Raw genomic sequence first — 24,694 nt, 5'->3', positions numbered from 1 at the left:
TAACTCTTTTATTCTAATTTTTCACTTGACATTAACTTTGTTTTTAGCAACTTATGATATGTTTAATTATAATTTTTCATATGACAATATGTTTGAATCTGACTCTTCACATAACAAGTTTAAAATTATACATATATTTATTCAACCAATCTTTAAATTAAGACTATAGATATTTTTAATTTTTTATTTTATTTTATATCAAATTATATAAAATAAATAAATTAAAACGGAGAGATTCAGAATATTAGAAGTAACGGTTGCTTCTAGGGTTGTTGTCGGGGTTGGGTGCACGATAACTATATACAAGTGGGCGTTTACTAGTCGACAACACTAGTTTCCTTATTTGACCCTACTACTTAAAAGAATATTATTTTTAATGTTAATAGTTTAATTTAATTAAAATAATAAATTAATTTTAATTTATCACTTATCCAACTTATTAATATATAATATGTGTATACTAAATATATAATATGTATGATAAGTATACAATAATATATTTACATCGTTTTAGAAAAAAAGTAAGCAGTAAATTCGACTGATTACATATAATTTATGGTTTAATTATTGGATATTTCTTATTTAATTTTCTTTTAAATTATTACATTTATCATTATAATAAATTTAAAAATAAGACAAATATATATATATATATATATATATATATATATATTTTATTTTTTTAAAAAAATAATTAAATATATATGTAGCTGCCAGACAAGGCATGTCAACCATGTCCTGTCTGGTGACTGGTATCCCCATTTATATATTATAGTACCTGGAGATTGGATACCGATAAATTTGAGAGCAATAAATTTGATGTTTACACACCATATAAAATAATATATTTTTTATTTTAAATAATGATAATTTTTTTTAAGAAAAAAAAGGAGAAGAAGAAGCATAATGATTTTTTCTTTGTTGGGTCTATATTTATGTGACATATAAAATAATTTATTTTGTCATATCAAATTATTTTAAAAATAAATATAATTAAAAATAAAAGCCTTAAATTGAGTGATTTTGTTGATACAAAACAAAGTTTAATTATTTTACTAGATAGTAACTCTAATTGCTAGAACTTTTTCAAAGCTGGTGAATTAGTATGACATACTTGTTCTTATCAGTTTACGTAATACTGTTCAAATTTCAGTAAAACGAATTTTTATATAATCATTATTCTTTGTATATGTTTTTGAAAAATTTAAATATTTATAGTTGAATATATTGAAAAAATCAAATCAGTTCATCGATAGTCGTCGACAAATATGATCCACGCCTTATGGGTGCAAAATTATTGCAAGGCCAGGACACATTATTTGATAAGATGAAACATTTTTTCATAAGACATACAGTATATGAAAAGATAAGAAGTGATATTTCTCCATTATTTACATGTGCTAGTGTAAAAGTTAAAATCGACAATATGAGTTGGGTCTGTTGGTCCAACATGATCTAATTCGTAATTTTATAAAGTTGAAATCTTTAGAGACTATTTAAAAACAAGATTTTTTAGCTTGATCCTAAGAAGTCTATTGGTTCATAGGGCTTGAGAAATGTTGAATAAATTAATCTGTGGGTCAAATAAAAATAATGCACAATATTAAAAAATAAGAGCTAAATAAGAAAAGGAATTCAAACTCAAAATTTACTTAAAGCATCATATATACATATATGAAAATAATAGTATACAGTGGCGGCTCTTCCCCTTTGAAAAAAAAGCAACTGCCTTAGGCCCCAAAATTTGAGGGGCCTCATTTAAAAATAAATAAATATGTTATACATATATTTTTTTTAAAAATATTGAGTATTATTTGTAAAAAATATAGACTTTTCATAAAAGAGCAAAGAAGTAATAGAAGTTTGATAAATTATGAGTATTATGTCTCAAGAAAGATTAAATAATTAGCTATAATAAACTTCATAAAAAAAATATATTCGAATTTAAGGCCTCCATTCAAATTTGACTTTAGGCCACTGATTTATTAGAGCCGCCCCTAATAGTATACATTAATATTTCTATTTAACTATTATTATTATTTCTATTTAGAGAAAATGGTCTGAAAAATACTTTGACTTTGGCCGAAATTGTTGTTACGATACCAAACTTTGAAAATGACCTTTTACCCCCATGTACTACTTAATAGTGTATTTTAAAGGTATATATGTGTCTACGTGGACATCATAAATATTGCATCATTTTAAATAGTAATGTGTCCACGTGGGCACATATATACCTTTAAAATATACTATTAAATAGAGCAAAGGGGTAAAAGGTCCTTCATAAAGTTTGGTATCGTAACAACAATTTCGGCCAAAGTTAGAGTATTTTTCAGACCCTTTTCCCTTCTATTTAGATAGTAAAGTCTCGTCGACGTGTCGTGTGCCAGCTTCAACAAAAGCATTTTCAAAAAAAGTAATAAAATGTATCTTTTGTTCTGCTTTAATTTAAAGGAAAAATACCTAGTTAGACATACATTCATACCATATCTACTTTCAAAAAATTACATATATCGTCACTTTTAATATTTTATATCATATATTTTAAAAAATATAATTAGATACACTAAAACCCTTAAAATTAGAATTGATTAATTATATTTACATTTAAAAATCAAAATTAATGATCCAAATACGTTTCTCTCTCATCAAGTCCTTCCCCCAACCTTCTCTATAAATCGTCTATCCGCACCTCCAGTATATTATTTTAGTTGCAATGTAACTGGTCATACAATTCATTTTATGTATCTTAGTTTTTATTTCATATATTTAATATGTTTTAGTTAAGGTATTTTTACATGGCAGTAATGTGTATTTGATTTGATTATTTCATGTATCTAAGCATGTTATTATATGTATTCTATAGTGTTAAACTACATGTATCTAATATGATAAATAGTGTATCTGAAACTGTCAAAAAATATATTTTCTTCGCAAAAAATCAATGAATTACTATGTATCTAACTTAAAATTCATATCAACTAGTTTAGAGAATTAACAGTGTATCTGACAGTTCACATCAATTATATGAGCCACTACCCTTCACATGTATATGAACAACAAAAATAAATGTGTATCTGACATAAACAAAATGTATCTTATTATAAATAAAGCATAAAAACGATAATCAACATTATCTTCGTCCGCTAGACTTTTCTCTCCTTGCCTTTCAATCATCGACACTGAGTCTAACTCTGAGATTCAAGAATATCTCTTCTAGCATTTGAGATTAAGAAAAGATCAAGCTTGCTCTCATGGTAGTTCACGATTTTCAAACCTATTGCCAAGAAGATGAAGTTTTCAATTAGAAAACTCTTGTGGTTTTAAGATTTCGTTATTTTGGGAAGATTTGTTAGAATTGATATGTTAATGAATCTGCAAATCAATTAGAATTATTATTTAACCCTAAATTACTCCTTTATTTAAGGAAATAGGTTACACACATTTAGTTCAAAATTATTAAAATATGTATCTTTTTAATTCAAACTGTCGGATACACGTATCTCGCGAGTAATGATATATGTATCCGACAAACAAAATATGGTATATGATGTAATTATCAAAACTATCTTGAATTCTAGTAATTATGTCCTAAACTAGTTGAATTTATGTAGTTAACCCTTAATTTGATTAGTATATAATTTTTTTGAAAGGAAAAATTACGCGAAATGACAAACAGTTAGAGTATATTATATAATATAACTATAGTTTTGATTATTTTAATCTCTGGCTACAGTTTAACACAATTTTGCAACTCGATTTCCTAATTGTATAAATACAGAATTTGTATATGCTTACCCTAGCTATTTGTATACGATTTATGAAAAATTCATCATAAATTACGTTGTTTAAATATTGACAAGCGAAATATAAAAATAAAGTTTTGGAAAATTCCTAAATGTATGAATACATAATTTGTATATACTTACCAAGTTTGTATATTCGCAAGTTGAATATACAAACTGGCAAGCGAAATATACAAACTATAGCCTCCATTTGTATATACTTATTTTGTTTGTATATTTGCAAGCGAAATATACAAATGGACAAGTAAAATATACAAACCGCAACGCATAGCAAACAAAACTATAGCTATGAAACACAATTATCGAAACTATAGCTATAGAACCTTATTATATCTATTATATGTGCTATTTCTGAAATATAGGAAGCAAATAAATCTAAAGAAAAATATCAGAAAAGGAAAAATCACTAAAGCTGGACCACTTCCAAAAAAAATAGAATCTTCATTATCACCGATCGAGTTGCCCCGAGAAATCAACCTGTCTGATGAAGAGACTAGGTTATAACTTTATTATTTTGAATGCCTCTAAAATTTGTATAAATTTTGTAGCTATTTTAAATAAAAAAATCAACTGTAATGAAGAAAGATATTTTAATTATAGACCTCTTCACATTAGATTTGTGAGAAAAAGAAGGAAAAACCAACTTATTAGACATACACTCGAACCACAATTCTATCTATATTTTTTTATAATTACGTATCTTAACATTAAATAAGAGTTATTTATTATCATATATTGAGGAAGATATATGTATTTTTTGTACAAGATAAACACTAAAATAGGGAGAGAGGTGAACGAGATGAGCAGAGATACGAGCGAAATAGCCATATATTATAGATATGTGAATCACACTAAATATATATATATATATATGTATCTGGTATAATTCATGTATATCTAAGATACTAGATACACAGGAGAGTGGTGAGTGAGATCAGAAGGAGACGAGAAAAATTTGTCAATATATCTTAGATACATAAAAATCTACTTGAATATAGTATATTTAAAATAAATTACACATAATTTTAATATCATATTTTTCTTGCGTGTTATCAACCACAAACTTAGTTGGACCCATAATCTTACAGAAACTACTACATCTTACCATATAGTCCAAAAATTTTAGGTTCAATGTATGGACTTAAAAAAAACTCAATACAAGGATGGGAAATGAAGGACAATAGTACAAGTTTGGAAAATAAAAAGAAAATTACAAAGCATGCATGTTTTTATTATTTTCTAATACCTCAGGTACTATCCTTTTCGTTTTTAACCTTAACCAACTAGGTATATTTTCAGATCGGGGCACTTTGATGATGATGTAATTGAAGTCAGTAATGGAGCCAAATGTACTTAAGGGTGTCAATCAATACATTCTCGTTAAAGTAGCTAAATAATTCATTCACTTCAAGCTAAGACTGGTTTTGAACGCCGCGTAACATCATCTTCAACCAACCTCCACGGTACTTTTGTCCCTCTATCATTTTCTATCTGATAGACTTGGTAAAGGGCTCCAACTTATTTCCAAAATTTAAATTCGACCGCGGCTTTCTTCTTTTTGGGGGATCAAGTAGCGAATCCATAAATTTTAAATTCTAGTTTTGCCTCTGTTTCATGAAGTATTTTTTTTACATTACCAATATATATGAGGTAAGCAATTTTGCTGAGTCTTCACAATGAATATAATGCGTCGAATTTGATGTTTCTTGAACTATGAACCAACTAGATCTAGATAAAATAAGATCAAACATACCGAATAATTAGTGAAGCTTAAAATTTTTATGAACTTTATAATTTTAATACTTCATATTTAATTAACTAATAATTTGTTATTGTGCATATAAACATAATTCATGAGATCGTTAATCAGATAGATTAAGTTACCATTAGTTAATCCTCTCAAATTTACAAGATCTTAATCCTCTCGACATTTGTTTTAGTCGATCAGCTAACCTTTCATTAAGATGATATTAAAGGACTTAATAGAAAAGGTCATCAAGTGAATTAAATGGCAGTCACAAAAGCTTGTAATTAATGAAGCAGTGCTAGTACATAAATTACAGAATCAGCCAAACTTAATAACTTTAATTAAAATTCTATATTTGTTTCAAGAAAACTGTTGAATATATATAAATTATTAATTTAGAATAAAGTGATTCAAGTAAACAAAATTCTTGAATCCATAAACTTCAAATCTTGACTACGTCTTTAGTCATCTTTTAGGAAGTCCAATAAATAGTTGTGTATCTACCTCCATTTTTCGTGCTTGAGGACTTTCATCTTCTTGTCGATCAATAAATAAAGGTAGCGGTCGAGCCTCATACTGTAATAACAAATTAAAAAATATTAAATGATTATTCAATCAAAATATGACTCGCTAAATTCATTTCGATTCTTCCAAAATTTAGATCGACTTGTAAATCAGATTGACCCATGAGAAATTTTAGGAGATGCACACGAATAGAGTTTCAATATGTGTTATTAGGTAAAATATTTAATATAAAAAAACAAGTAAAAACCTTTAACATGTAAAATTAAGGATTTAAAAATTATTTTGATATCCTACGGTAACAAGTTACAAATAAAAGTAAAATAATAATAATTATATTGTCAATATATACAAATTAACTCAAATTTTGGCAAAAATGTGGTAGGGCAACATATTAAGGTAAAAGAAGATAAAGTTATCTAAACTCGAGGTCTTGTTGTCTCCATAGCTTAAAAATATTATTTCATTTATTTTACTTTAGGTGGCTTAATTTGATCGATCTTGTTAACCTTTAAATCATAGCTTAAACACATTATTTCATTCATCTTATTTTATGTGTTTTAATTTGATCGATTTTTATTAATCTTTAAGTCTAAAGTTGCTAAATATGAAAAGTGAATTATAAAGTTATATTTCACCTTTTCCCGCAATTCTGCATTTTTCTCCATTAGGACTTTTTCCTGGGACAAAAGAACCAAGGAAAATTATAATAAAGCATTTATTATGCGATTTTCTCAATTTTTTAAAAATTGAAATGTAAATAAAATAAAAATAAATAAACTGATTTTATGGATACAATAATATATACTAATGCATTTTACCTCGTCTTTTAGAAGAGAAATTTGTTCCTTGAATAGCTAGTTCTGGAATTATAAAACACAAAAATATTAATTCCATAGTAAAAGCTTCAGTTTATGTTATTACTCCCTTTATTTCAATTTACATGAATCTATTTTCTTTTAATCGGTTTTACAAAAGTATGATTTTTTTTTAAAATTTGGAAACAATTTAGTTTAAACCTTTTATTTTACTTAAAAAGATTTTATAGCTATACATAAATATTATGTCATGTTTAATCTCAGTAACGGATTCAAGATTGACGTTAAGGGGTGTCAATGGTTATAGTTAAAAATATAATTATCACTACAACATACAATCTCAAGAAATTTTCACAACACGTTAACCACTAGACTAAACATTTAACTTGTGTCAATACTTGTATATATATTTATCAAATCAAAACTTAACCCCAAATACAATATAATTTTTCGATGAAGAGGTTTCAAGCACTTTGCACGCCTTATTCAAGGGTGGGTCTGCCCCTATTTAACATCATAAGTTTCAAGAAATTTATAATCACATAATATTATGATACGTTTAAAATCAGATATTTCAAAAATCTGTATAGATATATGATTTGACAAGTTAGCGTCCACATGGCCACACAAAGGAGTGTATGGCACACAAAGGGGTGTGTGTAGTGGTGCGGGGACAAAAAAAATGACACATCTAGGAAATATATACCAATATGGGTTGTGGTGCACTGGTGAGAGTGTTTCACCCTTAATCAGAGGTCTCGGGTTCGAGCTTTGGATATGGAAAAAAATTATGTTGGGAGCACCACCCCCGAATAGGCCCTGCAGAGCACGATTTGAATTTAGTCAGAGCCTCAACGTGGGCTCCGGACACCGGATGGAAAACAAAAAAAAAAGTTTTCCTTGTTTCAATTTATCAGGAAAAAAATGTATTTTTATATATATTTAGTACCTCTCTAAATTCAATATTTTACTTGTCATGTTTAAAGAGCATACGATTTAACGGGTATTTTAGTACATTACATTCATCTTAAGTTTAAAATTACGAAATTGAAAAGTTATTCTTAAATTATAGGGAAAAAGGTCTGAAATATATCCGAACTTTGACCGAAATTGTTGCAACAATACCGAACTTTGAAAAGGACCTTTTACTCCCTGCACTATTTAATAGTGCATTTTAAAGGTATATATATGTCCACGTGAGCATCATAAATATTGCATCATTATAAATAAGAATATGTCCATGTGGGCACATATATACCTTTAAAATACACTATTAAATAGTGCATGGGTAAAAGGTCCGCCATAAACTTTGGTATTATAACAACAATTTCGGCCAAAATTGGAGTATTTTTCAGACCCTTTTCCCTAAATTATATATCTGATGAATGAAGACACTTAAATTATGTGTTGTTCAGACTTTTAAAAAATTGTAAACAAATGCGTTTAGAAAAATCCAAGCACCATGCACATACATACGTTTTGCCCTAATATTTCTTAAACTTTGATCTAACTGTCCTTCAACCTTTTCAAGTTCATCAATGGAGCAAGACTCTAAATCTTCACCTAAAAACCTTCTGCAATCAACAACATAACAACACATAAAATAAATAAATTCAGAATCATCTACACATTAGTTTTATACTCCCTCCGTCTCAATTTATGTGACACTTTTCGGATTTTGAGATTTAAATAAGTCTATCTTTGATCGTAAATTTTTCATGCATCTTTTAAATATTTTGAATATCAATTATTGTGATTTATAGTAATTTTTACGTAGTTTACAAATATATGCACAAATTTCCGCTCAAAATTAAATTATTTGACTATCAAAAAACGAATAGTGTCACATAAGTTGAAACTGAGGAAATAATATAATTATTGCAGCATAGGGAAATAGTAGATATTAATTACCTTTTAGAGTTTTCAAGAACCTCCAGATTCCTAGTCATGCTCATAACCTCCTTCTTCATATGCTACATAAAAATTTAATAAACAAAATATTTAAGGAATTATATTTAAAAATTAATCTTTACATACAAACTATGGTTGCCTCCGAAATCTTGTGTGATAAGAAGGTACCATCTAAGCTTAAAGGAAAGTTCAACTAAGTAGTGGTTAGACCTATTTTGTAAGGGGCGGAGTGTTGACCAGTCAATAAATCCCATGTTCAGAATATGCAAGTCGGGAAATGAGGATGTTGAGATGAATGTGCGGGCACACTAGGACTGATAAGATTAGAAATGAGGATATTCGTGATAATGTGGCATGCCATAGTGGACAAGATGAGGGAAACAAAACTAAGATGATCTGGACTTGTGAGAAGGAGATGCATAGATGCCCCAATGAGAATATGTGAGAGGCTGGATATAGCGAGTATGAAAGGCGGTAGAGATAGACCAGAAAAGTATTGAGGAGAGATGATCAAGTTGGGTATGTTGTTGTTGTTATAGATACAACTATGGTTGGATCGATATTCCAGTAGGGAAGAACAAAATTTCGTTAAAGATGTTCAAGAAATTTCAAGGTTTAATATACATGTATGAAAAGTACATGCATAAATTAAAAAAATGCTAACCTCTATAGTATGTTCAAGTAATATTTTGTCATGTCTCAAAATCTTGTCATTCTTCTGATAACGTTCTATTGTCTTGTTAGTACTGTAAAAAGAAAAAAAAATATTGAAGAAACTCACACTATTCGTTCTCCAACATGTTATTCAACAATAATGGAAAAGAAAAATGACAGAATGATCAGTTGAACATCTTTTGTTAAAAAGTTATATTATGTATATAGAAAATTTACATAGTATACAAATCAAACTTTTCATATGTATATATTAAATCTTGAACAACCTTGGATGTATGAGGTCAAAATTAGGTGTAATTTGTTCAAGATACACCGTATCCAAGTTGATTTACATGTATTTGACTCTCTCGCTCACCTCTATCCTATCTGGCTCGCCTCTCTCCCTATTTTAATGTATCTGATAGCAAAAATGCATATATATATATATATATATAATTGCGTCTGACTTGAAATCTGGTATGAAATTATTATTAATGATTCCTATGTTTGAATCCTAAGAGCCTGAAATTTTAGTCACATTGAAAAGGTGTTTAGTGCCTCTTTGTTAGACTTCATAATGCACTAGTTGAGAGGTAAATTGCACTATATTAACAATATGAGATACATAATAGTTTTTTGCACTATCCATATTCTTCCTCTAGGTTGGTGTGATAAAGAGTCCAAATAGACCATTGTTGGCATTCAATTGTATCTATGACTTCATTATTTGTCTTTCTTTTGGAATAGTGAGTTGTTATTAGATCATTTATCTTGGATTTTGCCCATATCTTTTCTTCTTTTCCCTAATTTCTAGCATTTGTTTACCCTAATTGGTATCTTAACCCTAATCAACTTTTTGCACTCTTTTTGTGTCATGTTTAAATATCTTGCAATATTACATAATATAGACTATCACTCATAATAATTGTCACTAGTTTCCTATCAAAAGTCTATGTTCCCACTTCAATTGGCTTATTTTTACTCTCCATGTCATTGAATCACAAAGGAATACTCCTTTGTTAACTTATTGATATACCAAGGACCCCAGATTCAGCCTAAAATATTCTTTAATAGGTGGATATATCAATAAATGAACACACTTAAACACAACAAAGGTTTGTGGTCTAGTGGTAAGCGTACTCATTTAAGAGTGTAAGGTCCCAAGTTTAATTCATGTCTCCTAAAAAAAGGGAAAGAAACAGAAATAGTTGTCCAGTAGCAAAAGGTTTCAACGATTCTCTTGAACTATAAAAAAATTCACTTATTTTAAATTATGAAAAAAGTCGCAACAATTCACTTGAGTGTATTCAACTAGTAGCTGAAATTTTTTTTTCTTGACCTTTCTCAGTTAATTTTGACTTAGACCATTGATAGTATTGTAATTTAAGTTTTCGTATGATTTAGTTAGATGATATGTAATTTAAATTTAGATGCACCCATTCATCAGTAAAAAAAATATAAAATTGTGCACCCACTTTGCTAAAAATAAATCACTCTTTTAAAATTTGAACACTCTTGACTAAATTTCTGACTCCTCCAGTCGGTACATATATATCTTTTTGTCTTTAAAGAAATTGAAGATTGGGGAAGAGGAAATCCAGCCTTCATCAATTCACCAAATGACATCTCAGATATTCCATAAAGAGATCAAAATATTCTTAGACTATTCTTGACAATCAAATATTTCGAGAAGATCCACAAATCCTTTCATGAAGATCAATTTCAAATCATCCTAACTCGAAAAATATACCACAAATGATCCTTGAATCACGAAGAACTCTTAAGAGAGACAAGAATCAAAAGAGAAACATAATTGTACCCATATTATTTTATTAATAATATTCTTATTTCTTCATATTTTATTTATGTTTGATTTATTTTCATATATTTAAAATTTGTTGCAAACAATTATAATGCATATTTCAATAATTATATATATTATCAATTCAAGAAAAATCAATTCAAGCTAATTCTGGTCCTTTTCATTACAAAGTTCTACTATCTCAAATCCTCTTTCTTCTTTCATGCTTCCTCTTCTTTAGTTAAATCTCCCGATCCTAGTTAACAATCTAGAGCTTGTAAAGTCGTTAACAAGATCAAAAAATTTAACTAAAGAGGGGAATCCATGAAGGAAGAACGAGTATTTTGGATAAGAAAACTTTGTAAAAAAAATTTGATCTGTCAAAGATAGTACAAGAATTTCTTACCGGGGAAACTCTATACGTTAGAAAATAAGGCATATGCAAATTGGGGGACTTATTTTAGTGAAAATTTCATATATGACATATATTAGACTAATATTTTCAAGTTATAGCAGTAGAATTAAACTTTCAAGTTGTAACATTAAAAAATTTCAGGTTGTAACAGTTTCTTTCAAAAAAATCTTTTTTTAAATAATTGTAAAAATTTGTTTTGAAAAAAATAAAAAGATAAAAAAATAAAATAATTTGTTTCTGAAAATAAAAGGTAAAAAAACGGAAATAAGTGTGTTAATTAAATTTGAATTGATTGAAGATAATTACTAATTATCATAAATTAAGGAAATTCAAACTAATTAAGAATATTTAGTTTCCTTATTTCACTCTAATTTGTTAAAATTAATTAAAAATTATGATTTCATCCATTTTCTTCGACGTTTCTCTCTCTTCAATTTTTTTTCCAGAAATCTTGTCACTCTCATCTAATTCATATTCGTTTTTATTCAATAATCTTTATTTTTTGGACGGCTTCTTATATGTATTAATAAAACATGGTGGTAGATGGGATCCTTCAGGTTAGTGTTCTTTGCAATTTTTTATTTGTATTGTAATACAAACCAAACGTTCAAAAAAAATTATGAACAGTGATTCTGGAAAAAAAAATATTCAGATTTTGTTTGTGAATAACAGTTTTAATTATGGCATTTTTGGTATGAATATTCACTTTTGAAATTACATAAAATTTGTTTGAAATTGGTATAGATTTTTGTTTGAACATTTATTCTTTAGTATGTTTCTGGTTAAAAAATTACATAAAATTTATTTGAATTTGGTATATTGGTTATACCATGTTGGTACGATTTTAGAATTATATTTGAATGAATTTCGTATACTATTTGTCTAATTAATGACAATTAGTAGTTAAAAGTGGTATTATTTTGATATTATAGTGGCATGATTCTGCTGTGAAAAAGTGACGATTTATGTCTTGAAATAGGTATAATTTTGGCATGAAATAGGTATGAAAAATGTGCATAATAATTATATGAAATTTGTATACTATTTCAGATTTTTTGTTGTGTATATAATAATTTGAATTATGACCTTTTTTTTAAAATGTATAATGTTATATTTTGGTATGAACATTGAATTTGTTCATTATTTGTCTGCCACATTTTTTTTTTTGGTATATTTTTGGTTAAAAAAATAGATAATTTTTTCTTTGTAATTTGTATACTTATACTGATAAGAATCGGGTTACCAAAATAAACAAGAAAATAATGCGGAAGCGAAATTATAAAGATTGAAGACAGAAATTGAAAAGATATGCGAAATTCAAGAATAAAATCCCCAATTTCAAAATAAAGTACTAAGAACCCTAATTGATCTTAGTATTCAAAATTAGCGGATTAAGACTAATTATGATACTAATAGAGTCAATTCAAGAACTTAGATCAAAAGTGATCTAGACCTCTATTACGAAGAAACTAGAGACAATAATTAGTATAAGACTAATCACCTTCTTTAATTTACGAATAAGAACCAAAGATATCAAGTTAAAGAATTAATCTCACCTCTTAAGAATCGTTCTTATAAGGTTGTAAGATAAATTCCAAGTAGCCACACACAAAGGTGTAAAGAAGAGAACTCTCAATTAATAATAATGTTGTCCCCTCAAAGTATAAAATCAACCCCTATATATAGGAAAAACATATCCCAAATAGAATGGGATTTAAATCCTACTTTTATGGAAACTTTAAACTAGGAAAACTTTAAATTAGAAAACTTTTAAAACTAGGAAAATTTTAAAACAAAGAAGTTTTAAACTAGGAAACTTTGACTAAACTTTGACTTCAACCATTTAGCTTTTTGGGCTCCTTTGCTGGGCTTTGTGTGGCCCAATCTTCTTCCATTTGGGCTTGAACTTGAACCATAAAGTATGTGTAGCACCTAATCCATTCTTCTTCACAATTCTTAGACTCATTCGTGGGCTTTCCTTCTGATAAGCATCTTCTTAATTTCCCATTGAAGCCCAACGATCTTGGCTTGCAACTCCTTATCTTGAGACATTGATGGTCTTCTTAGGGCTTCTATAGCCTCATCTGTGTCCATGGAGCTATCATATATTACCAAGCATGTATGACAATCGATAATGTTTTGGTACGATATTTGGTTTGATTAGATTTTTTTTTGGCATTATATTGTAATGAATTTTGAGAATAATGAATTTGGTATATTGTTTATTAAAGAAATGACAATTAATATTTCTAAGTTGGAATTATTTTGGTATTCTAGTGGCATGATCCTGGTATGAATAATTGATAACTTTTGGCATGAAATAGGTAAGAAATGTGTGAATAAGAATTATATGAAATTTGTATATTGATATAACATATGTATAAAAGTTATTTGTACTTTTATATGATATAATATTGACACAATAATTTATGATGAAACAGAAAAATATGCAATTCAAAAAGTGTCGGAGCAGAAATTATTGTCGCCTGGTTCAAAAAGAACTGTAGGAAGACCACAACTTGTAAATGGTTTGCTGATGTGAAATTCAAGAAGTCTAAGATTACGTGCAGTACATGTTGTCGGGAGGAACACAATAGGAAGACATGTTCAAATTACCCTTCTGAAAAAAAGACATAATTTATTTTTATTTTGATTTGGTTGTTTTATTGTGGCAAACTCATGTTTTGATTTATTTTGTCTTTTAAGTTAATGAATTATAATTTCAGAATATTTATTATGTGTGCTAGTTAATCATTTGTGTATTCAGTGTTTTTCAAATGTATACTAAAAAAATAGGTAATGTTTGTATGCGATTGATATTGACTGGAAAAATTAAGTCAAATCTTAGTATGAAATTGGTATACATTTGGTATCCAATTGACGTCCCAGTGGTAAAATTGAAAAAAAAAACATGTAATTGAGATTTCAACTGAAATAGCCACGTAAAACTAGTTAATATTGTATCCAATTTGTATAAATTTAGTATTGAATTGATATCCTATTGGAAAATTGAAAAATCAAGATGTGGTTGAGATTTCAATCAAATTAGACAACCTACACAAGTTAATGTTGTGTTCAATTGGTATCCAACAGATATCCCACTTGAAAATGAAAAAAAAAAACAAAATGTAACTGATATTTCAACCAAATTAGACAATCTAAAACAAGTTAATGTTTTATCCAATTTATATACACTTGGTATCCAACTTGAAATTTTAGAACAAAGACAAAAAGTAAAAATGTATAAAATTAGTATCCAACGGGTATAAATCCGGGAAGAATAAATCTGATTGTAAAACAATGCATATTATATATTGCTGTCAGAAATTGTAGCAACAGAAATATCCATCACCCAAAAATCAAAACATGTAATTAAAAGTCTAAACTGCAATAATTAATACAAGTTCTATATTTTCCTCTCTCTTCAATTTATATTCCGTATTCAAGTGTGATTTTTTTATCATATTTAAGCTAAAACTTAAGATATCCTTATTAAATATTTTATGATCTCATATTATCTATATATATCAACAAATTTCAGAATTAAATATACTTATTTCACCAACAAAATAATATTTTAGATATAGAAAAACACACCAAAAACAAGTTCAAAACTTAAAGTAAAATGATTTTTTTTTTCTCAAGAAATCAAGTTTTAGATTAGTTAAAATAAAAAACGAAATCAAATTTTCAAAATATAGAATTCTTAATTCTAAAAAAAATCAGATTAAAAAAATAATAATATCAAATTTTAAAATTAAATAAAACATCAAAAAAAGCAAAAAAAATAGATTAAAGAGAGAGAAAATTACATGTTAAAATATATGGTGATAAATTTATTTATTTTTTAAAAATAAAGGCCCCAAATAGTCATTAATAAATATAAGTTATTTGAATAAGTTAAAAAATCCCTTAAAAGGTGTAATAGATAATTATAAATTGATTCTCTCTCATTGATATTATTTCTCTCACCTATTAATTATATAAAAGAAACTGCAATTATATAATTAATAATATAAAAATATAAAAAGATTAATCATTTAATAAAGTAAATTTTAATTGATTTTTAAATAAAATTAAATTTAATTGATATGTTATAACCTGTAATTAAACTGTTATAAGTAAGAATTTTTTAAGAGTAGGTTTAAAACTCCTAATATTGTCTCTTAAATGTGTATATGGTGTGATTTTTTCCTTATTTTATTCTCTTTCAAGTTTCACCTCATTCAAATAGAAGAAATCAAGAAAATATTGTTATCCTTCTTACATTTACATTTTTTGTGCTAACATTCTCATTATTTTATTCTTTTTAATTGCTTTTGTACTTTTCTTTTTCAAGTTTTTAATAAGTTAAATTAATGCTCTATCAAAAATATGGATCAATTAGGTTGACAGCCGCAAGGCGTGAAATTCCATGTGCCCTTGCAAGTATTCTGCGATCTGCTGTCAAATTAAAAAAAAAAATACCTTTTAATTGTCTAAGTCTCCAAAACTACCAAAAATAATCTCAATTAATCTCAATATTTACACCTCTTTCTATTCATTGTCCATGTCAATCAAGAACAATTTTGTCGTTTTACTAAACTCAACCATTGATTAAAAATCTGTAAAAGGATAGTTAACTTACAAACTTATTTGGCATCTTAGCATTTTACGACATCTCACATGTGAATGAAATTATCTGTAACCGACGTTGAAATCCATCATCTTTTCTGTTTCCTCCCATTCTGATTTATTGCTACAAACTGATTACTGAGATGATTCTGAAAGGTGGAATGCAATTGAGTTACTGTGCTTTTTAGAAGTGTTTGAGTAAACAAAAAGTGATAGAAGGGCTATTTGGTGCACAATCCCCCAAATGGCTATTTTTGTTCTTAACCAAGGGACACTTGAATATTTACATTTAGAATAAAAAAATACTACTAATATTTTTTTTCTAGTCCTAACATACAATGACAGTAAAATACATCAATCTTGTAAAGTTTGTAGACCAATACAGAATCATTTCAATTGATTCACTAAGCTAGTTAAAAGTGTTATTACGCAATACCACGTGTGTGTAATACATCCAACATTCTCAATATTAAACGCTCTTTAGATTTTCCTTGTTGAGGGGAACCAACATGTGCAAGACCCTTGACATGGTTGTGGTAAATCCAAATTGCAATTGTTTGTATTATCCATTTGAGTCTCACCTATTTCACTAGATGATGAATAAGTAGTAGTAGTAGAAGATAGTGAAGATGTTTCTTTTAAAGGACCCCAACAATCCACTTTGTTGAATTCTTGTATGTTTGAGTGAAAATATACCCAAACCAAAGCTTCTTCCAACTCTGGATAATTCTTTAGCAAATTTCCATCTCCATGAACAAATGCTTTCAAAACCTAGAACATATTCAAAAAGAATAGTGTAAGTTATATATACTGATTATATAAAGATTTTATTACACGAATAGTTTAATTTAAGACATAATACATAAATGTACCCTTTAACCTGATATCAGCTCGCATCTATACCCTCCAACTTTGAATGTACATAAGTAGACACTTAAACTTGTATAAAGTTGATCAAGTAGATACACATGTCCTACGATGGTATAATATACTTAGGGTGTCATAGTGAATTGCCACATAGGACACATGTGTTTACTTGTTCAACTTTATACAAGTTTAAGTGTCTACTTATGAACACTCAAAGTTGGAGGGCGTAGATGTCAGCTGAGGTCAAGTTAAAGAGTACGTTTATGTATTATGTTTTACTTTAACCATATATATCAGACTTGCTATAAAAACTTACCACGGGAAGTTCCTTGCAGAAAATATAGTATCTGAGCCTAGCAACAAAGTCTAACAAGAAATGGTCTCCACTAATGTGACAATGAACATGAAGGGACATCTTCCCTTTAACTTTCTTCCATTCTGCAACCACTTCATCCCTTTGCAATCTATTATACCATCCTTCTACCTGCACATCAAAAAGAAAAATCAGTCATGAATTGATCAAGTACTACTTCTAGTCGCCATTAATGCTTGCATTAGGGTAGACAGTCAACATCATATCCTTTGGAATGCAATCCTTTCTCAAACTATGTTAACATGAGATGTTTTGTGCACTAAACTGTCCTATATTTTACTAGAGATAGACAAACATGCTAAAGTAAAATCAGAGTCAACAATCAAATTAACTAAATTTGAGACCTTAATTGTACAATTTTGTAGAAAACTACTAAGAAGTGAGTAGAAGGGTCCAATTGAACAATCTGAGCCAACTACAAGGACCTCTCAGATAATTCTACCTTAATATTTCACTGTGAACTCAATTACTATCGTATATTATGAAAATTACCTGAGAGTTATTGATGGTTTGAGAGACAGCAAGAGTGAGTTTACATGTAATATCACTATGTGTAAGTGTATATGTTCTTGGAAGCTTTGCTGAATGTTTTTTCTCATCTACACCTAAAAAAAGAACCTTCAACTTTGATGCTTCAAATATTGATGGTCCAAATAACCTTGCCACCTAAGATCATCAATCACATACATTAATACAAATAATTAAATATGTATATAGGAATTAGCGACTGACAACTTCTATAGCTAAACAAGCAAAATCCGATAGATAATAATAAAAAAATTATGTTAGCTACGAGCAATTACCGGAACAATGGATTGGCTCTTTTTGGAGTGTCCTCTTATTCTTGTTGTTGTGTAAACAAAAAGAGAATTTTCTTTTTCAACTGATGGAAGAAAAGAAGTTGTCAAAGTACTCATATTTGGAAATCAAGAAAAAAATGATGGATCAAAGTTATACTATATTTCTTTTAAGCTCCAGAGTTGTAGGGGAAATATAAAGTTGAGAATGAAGTTGTATATTATATAGTTTTTTAATTAGCAGTTAGGGGTAAATGAATTTTGGTTATTAAAGAATGTGTCAAGTTAATAATAGATAATTATTATTGAACTGAACGAGTAGCAGTACGGACTAGATATTTTGTCCAAGTCAAAAAGAGGCCTCAAATAAATTATACTATAAGAAGCGTGATAAACGAAGCAATTCAATCAGAAAAAATCTTATTTTTATTTGGACCAATGAATCTCGTGAATCTCATAGTTTTAAATAAAATATTAAATGCCAAAAAAGAAAAGGTCACATAATCACTAAAGATCCTGAACATTATCAAGTCCCTTATAATGAAACTAGACAAAAATATAAAATTTAGAGGGTTAATTAAATTTTAATATTATTTTTAAATATTTAAAATTGTTAATGATTGTAATTTATAGTATTTTTTAGGTAATTTATAAATAATATATGTTACTTCTCTTGTCTCAATATATGTAGCACAAATAGAATTTTAAGGTTCAATCAAATTTTGTAAATTATTGAGATTTACAATACTCTTTATGTAATCTCCAAATTAAATAATATATATTACCTATTTTGTCTCATTTTATATGACACAAATAGTTTAATTTTATGAATGAATCGAATTTCTTATAAGCAATTAGAAAATATTTGAAGTTGTCAATTAACATGATTTATAATAATTTTTTCACAATTTTTAAATATATAACAAATTTAAAAATAAGACAAATATATATATACTTTTTAAAAATAAATAAATATATGTGTAGCTGCCAGACAAGGCATGTCAACCATGTCCTGTCTGGATATTAGTACTGGATACTGGAGATTGGATACCGATCAATTTGAGAGCAATAAATTTGATGTTTACACACCATATAAAATAATATATTTTTTATTTTAAATTTATTTTAATGATAATTTTTTTAAAGAAAAAAAAGGAGAAGAAGAAGCATAATGATTTTTTTCTTTGTTGGGTCTATATTTACGTGACATATAAAATAATTTATTTTGTCATATCAAATTATTTTAAAGATAAATGTAATTAAAAATAAAAGCCTTAAGTTGAATGATTTTATTGATACAAAACAAAGTTTAATTATTTTACTTGATAATTTTTCATAATTTAATAACCTTTTAAAGATATTAACTCTAATTGCTAGAACTTTTTCAAAGCTGGTGAATTAGTATGACATACTTGTTCTTATCAATTTACGTAATACTGTTCAAATTTGAGTAAAACGAATTTTTATATAATCATTATTCTTTGTATATGCTTTTGAAAAGAATTAGAATTGATTAATTATATTTACATTTAAAAATCAAAATTAATGATCCAAATACCTTTCTCTCTCATCAAGTCCCTCCCCAACCTTCTCTATAAATCGTCTATCCGCACCTCCAATATATTATTTTAGTTGCAATGTATATGGTTATACAATTCATTTTATGTATCTTAGTTTTTATTTCATATATTTAATATGTTTCAGTCAAGGTATTTTTACATGGCAGTAATGTGTATTGGATTTGATTATTTCATGTATCTAAGCATGTTATTATATGTATTCTATAGTGTTAAACTACATGTATCTAATATGATAAATAATGTATCTGAAATTGTCAAAAAATACATTTTCTTCGCAAAAAATCAATGAATTACTATGTATCTAACTTAAAATTCATATCAACTAGTTTAGAGAATTAACAGTGTATCTGACAGTTCACATCAATTATATGAGCCACTAACCTTCACATGTATATGAACAACAAAAATAAATGTGTATCTGACATAAACAAAATATATCTTATTATAAATAAAGCATAAAAACGATAATCAATATTATCTTCGTCCGCTAGATTTTTCTCTCCTTGCCTTTCAATCATCGGCACTGAGTCTAACTCTGAGATTCAAGAATGTCTCTTCTAGCATTTGAGATTAAGAAAAGATCAAGCTTGCTCTCATGGTAGTTCACGATTTTCAAACCTATTGCCAAGAAGATGAAGTTTTCAATAAGAGAACTCTTGTGGTTTTAAGATTTCGTTATTTTAGGAAGATTTGTTAGAATTGATATGTTAATGAATCTGCAAATCAATTAGAATTATTATTTAACCCTAAATTACTCCTTTATTTAAGGAAATAAGTTACACACATTTAATTCAAAATTATTAAAATATGTATCTTTTTAATTCAAACCGTCGGACACATGTATCTCGTGAGTAATGATATATGTATCCGACAGACAAAATATGGTATATGATGTAATTATCAAAACTATCTTGAATTCTAGTAATTATGTCCTAAACTAGTTGAATTTATGTAGTTTACCCTTAATTTGATTAGTATATAAAATTTTTGAAAGGAAAAATTACGCAAAATGACAAATATTTAGAGTATATTATATAATATAGCTATAGTTTTGATTATTTTAATCTCTGGCTACAGTTTAACACAATTTTGCTACTCGATTTCCTAATTGTATAAATACAGAATTTGTATATGCTTACCCTAGCTATTTGTATACGATTTATGAAAAATTCATCATAAATTACGTTGTTTAAATATTGACAAGCGAAATATAAAAATAAAGTTTTGAAAAATTCCTAAATGTATGAATACATAATTTGTATATACTTACCAAGTTTGTATATTCGCAAGTTGAATATACAAACCGGCAAGCGAAATATACAAACTATAGCCTCCATTTGCATATATTATTCTGTTTTTATATTTGCAAGCGAAATATACAAATGGACAAGTAAAATATACAAACCGCAACACATAGCAAATCGAACTATAGCTATGAAACACAATTACCGAAACTATAGCTATAGAACCTTATTATATCTATTATATGTGCTATTTCTGAAACATAGGAAACAAATAAATCTAAAGAAAAATATCAGAAAAGGAAAAATCACTAAAGCTGGACCACTTCCAAAAAAATAGAATCTTCATTATCTCCGAGTTGCCCCATGAGAAATCAACCTATCTGATGAAGAGACTAGGTTATAACTTTATTATTTTGAATGCCTCTAAAATTTGTATAAATTTTGTAGCTATTTTAAATAAAAAAATCAATTGTAATGAAGAAAGATATTTTAATTATAGACCTCTTCACATTAGATTTGTGAGAAAAAGAAGAAAAAACCAACTTATTAGACATACACTCGAACCATATTAATTCTATCTATATTTTTTTTATAATTACATATCTTAACATTAAATAAGAGTTATTTCTTACCATATATTGAGGAAGATACATGTATTTATTGTACAAGATATACACTAAAATAGGGAGAGAGGTGAGCGAGATGTGGAGAGAGACGAGCAAAATAGCCATATATTATAGATACATGTGAATCACACTAAATATATGTATATCTATGTATCTGGTGTAATTCATGTATATCTAAGATACTAGATACACAAGAGAGTGGTGAGTGAGATCAGAAGGAGGCGAGAAAAAATTGTCAATATATCTTAGATACATAAAAATCTACTTGAATATAGTATATTTAAAATAAATTACACATAATTTTAATATCATATTTTTCTTGCGTGTTATCAACCACAAACTTAGTTGGACCCATAATCTTACAGAAACTACTATATCTTACCATACTAGATATGGGACCCCGTGTCCAATATATGTTACTGTTTCTGTTTTAATTTATGTGGTACATATGAAATTTGAAGTTAATCAATTTTTTAGTATGTTTTTATATATTTTAAGTTGCTAATTATTTTTATTTAGAGTATGTTTTACGTAAATATATTATAAATCACAATAATTAACAAGTTAATATAAAAAAAAAACTTATAAAAAATTCATTGACTTTTGAAATTTCATTTGTATGACATAAATCAGGACAAAGCGAGTAATATATATGAAAATTACATAAAACGTTCTATAATTCACAATAATTAGCAACTTAAAATATCTATATCTCTATATTTCTCTCAATTTATGCGGTATAGATGAAATTTTGAAAGTTAACAAAAACTTTTTATATGTTTTCAAATATTTTAAGCTATTAATTATTATGATTTATAATACTTTTTACATAAAAAATTTATTTATATAAAGTATAAAAGAAAAAATTTAAAAAAAGGAAACATAAATGTTAGCAGGAGTCCAATCTATGTTAATTTCTATGTTTTAATTATTGTAATACCGATTGAATTTGGAGAGCCAACTAAATTTTTTTAAAGGAATTTTTTTCTAAATTTTAAGTTGTTAATTATTATAATTTATAATATTTTTATTAATTTTAAACCAATATATGTTTTTCTCTGTCTCAATTACATGAGAAATATGGAATTTGGAGAGTCAACTAAAATTTTAAAATATGTTAAGTTGTTAATTATTATACCTTATAGTACTATTACGTGATTTTCAAATAAAATATGTAATTTTTTTATTTCAATTTATATGTCATTGATATAATTACATATATTAAGTAATGAAGAATTAATGTGTAAATTATGTGACACCTATGAATTTTGGAGTGTAAATCAAATTAGTTATATGATTTAAAAAAAAATAAAGCGGTTAATTATTACAATTTATAATACTTTTTATATATTTTTTAAATGATATATATATATATATATATATATATATATATATATTAGTATTATAATAACTTAAATTTTATTATTTTTAAATTTATGATCTCAATTGTCAGCCTATGCCACATTATAAAATGTTCCAAGGTAGATATCAGATTTTCAAAAATGTCGATGCCAGCTAAAGTAATAAAATAACATCTAAGGGCATGAACGTATATATGTATATATAAAGCTGAATATAGACAATTTGATGTGGCATCTCTCTATGACCAGTATTTCTATTCATTTTTTTTCTCCTTTTTTGGGCATTTTATCTTTGTTTTGTATTTTTTATTTGTATTTTTCTTAAAAAGTATTTATGTCATACCCGATTAATTAGCCCTTTATAACATCCATTACACTAATATAGATTTAAGAAAATGAAAATGGAAGATGAAAAGATAAAAACTATTCATTTTTTATAACTGTTTATAATTATTTAGCCTATAAAATAAAAAAATAGTTGAGCATTTGTAACAAATAAGAACAAATTTCTTCACTTTGGCTCTTCTTCTTCTGATGATGATGATCAATATATGGTATCAACTTCTGTCGCTAAGATGTCCATCAAATTTCTAGGTCATGTGACTTTTTTAACAAAAAAGAAAGAGAGAATATCTCATGATTCTTGTGAAGACATTGATGTAAAGAAAGAGATTATGTAACAAAAAATTCTTTTCAAAATAAAAGACTTTTTGAAAAAATGTTTATTCCTCCTACAAGGAGAGAAAATTCATTGTAGTTGATAAATTTATAAGAAGGCTGATTAGTGTTTCAAAGGGTAAGAAAAATTATTTGGAGAAAAAATCATTTTATTTATGGAATTCGTATCAAATTAGGAGGAGAACAAGCAGAATTTTTTTTTGTGGTTTGAAAAGAGAGAAAATTAGATATTATTTCTTTCAACCTCATCATTCTTCTAATTTCTTTCTTCTTTTGTTTTGTCTTGATTTTTTGTATCTTTAATTAAAGTTTTTTTTTTTATTTATCTTTAATTAAAGTTTATATATATTTTCTTAAAAAAGAATTTAAAAAGATGATCATATTTAGTTCATTTCCTCATCAATGCTATTAATCTCATAATTAGTGTTATTTATATTATTTTCTTAATTACTTTTTTTTCTTTCATTTAATTATTTATTTGAAGAAATTAGTTATTATAACTTTATAAGAATTACACATGTATTTTTACATAATTGATTTGTTATTTTTAAAATTTTTGGATCATTCTTCATCTTAAAGTTTCTATCTATATGTAATAATAAAGCTAAAATAGAAAATGTGGGGTGATACCTTCTTAGCAATAGATACTTATTTATTCTTATCAATGTTTCTGACATTTTTTGTTATTTTTTCCTTAAAATAATTGTTGCCTCGATTTTTAGTTTTAGTTTTATTTTTTTTTTAGCATTTTCTAATTTTAAAAGATTGAAAAATTTATATTGAAAATTTACAAAATATAAAAAATGATTTATTTAACTCCTATCATCATCAATATTATTATTAATTTGTTTTACTTCTTTTCTTAATCTTCATTTCATCA

General features: G+C 26.8%; 3 protein-coding genes across 4 annotated transcripts in view; 1 reads left to right on the top strand and 2 right to left on the bottom strand.

Moving 5' to 3' along the window:
* The window catches only part of LOC125819978 (protein STAY-GREEN homolog, chloroplastic-like), a 110,521-nt gene that overhangs the window by 2,386 nt on the left and 83,441 nt on the right, over positions 1–24,694 (bottom strand). The gene's annotated exons all lie outside the window — the stretch shown is intronic.
* The window catches only part of LOC125819976 (protein FIZZY-RELATED 2-like), a 45,405-nt gene that overhangs the window by 7,833 nt on the left and 12,878 nt on the right, over positions 1–24,694 (top strand). The gene's annotated exons all lie outside the window — the stretch shown is intronic.
* On the bottom strand, positions 16,613–18,505 carry LOC125819977 (protein STAY-GREEN homolog, chloroplastic-like). The gene is made up of 4 exons (XM_049499387.1): positions 18,332–18,505; positions 18,021–18,194; positions 17,472–17,639; positions 16,613–17,059 (listed from the first exon to the last, which is right to left on the bottom strand). Exons 1-4 carry the CDS (start codon positions 18,443–18,445, stop codon positions 16,769–16,771), a joined length of 747 nt encoding a protein of 248 aa, XP_049355344.1. The 5' UTR covers positions 18,446–18,505; the 3' UTR covers positions 16,613–16,768.

Source organism: Solanum verrucosum, unplaced genomic scaffold (assembly GCF_900185275.1).
Source record: "Solanum verrucosum unplaced genomic scaffold, falcon-dt-bn FXZP01000229.1, whole genome shotgun sequence".
Lineage (NCBI taxonomy): Eukaryota > Viridiplantae > Streptophyta > Magnoliopsida > Solanales > Solanaceae > Solanum > Solanum verrucosum.
Note: the sequence above shows the minus strand (reverse complement) of the source record. Positions and strands in the feature narration are given on the sequence as shown.

Coding starts and splice junctions, on each gene's coding strand:
- LOC125819977 (XM_049499387.1), bottom strand. CDS start 18,445: ATGAGTACTTTGACAACTTCTTTTCTTCCATCAGTTGAAAAAGAAAAT. Junction 18,195..18,331: donor AGAGCCAATCCATTGTTCCG/GTAATTGCTCGT, acceptor TGATGATCTTAG/GTGGCAAGGTTATTTGGACC. Junction 17,060..17,471: donor TCTGCAAGGAACTTCCCGTG/GTAAGTTTTTAT, acceptor AATATGTTCTAG/GTTTTGAAAGCATTTGTTCA.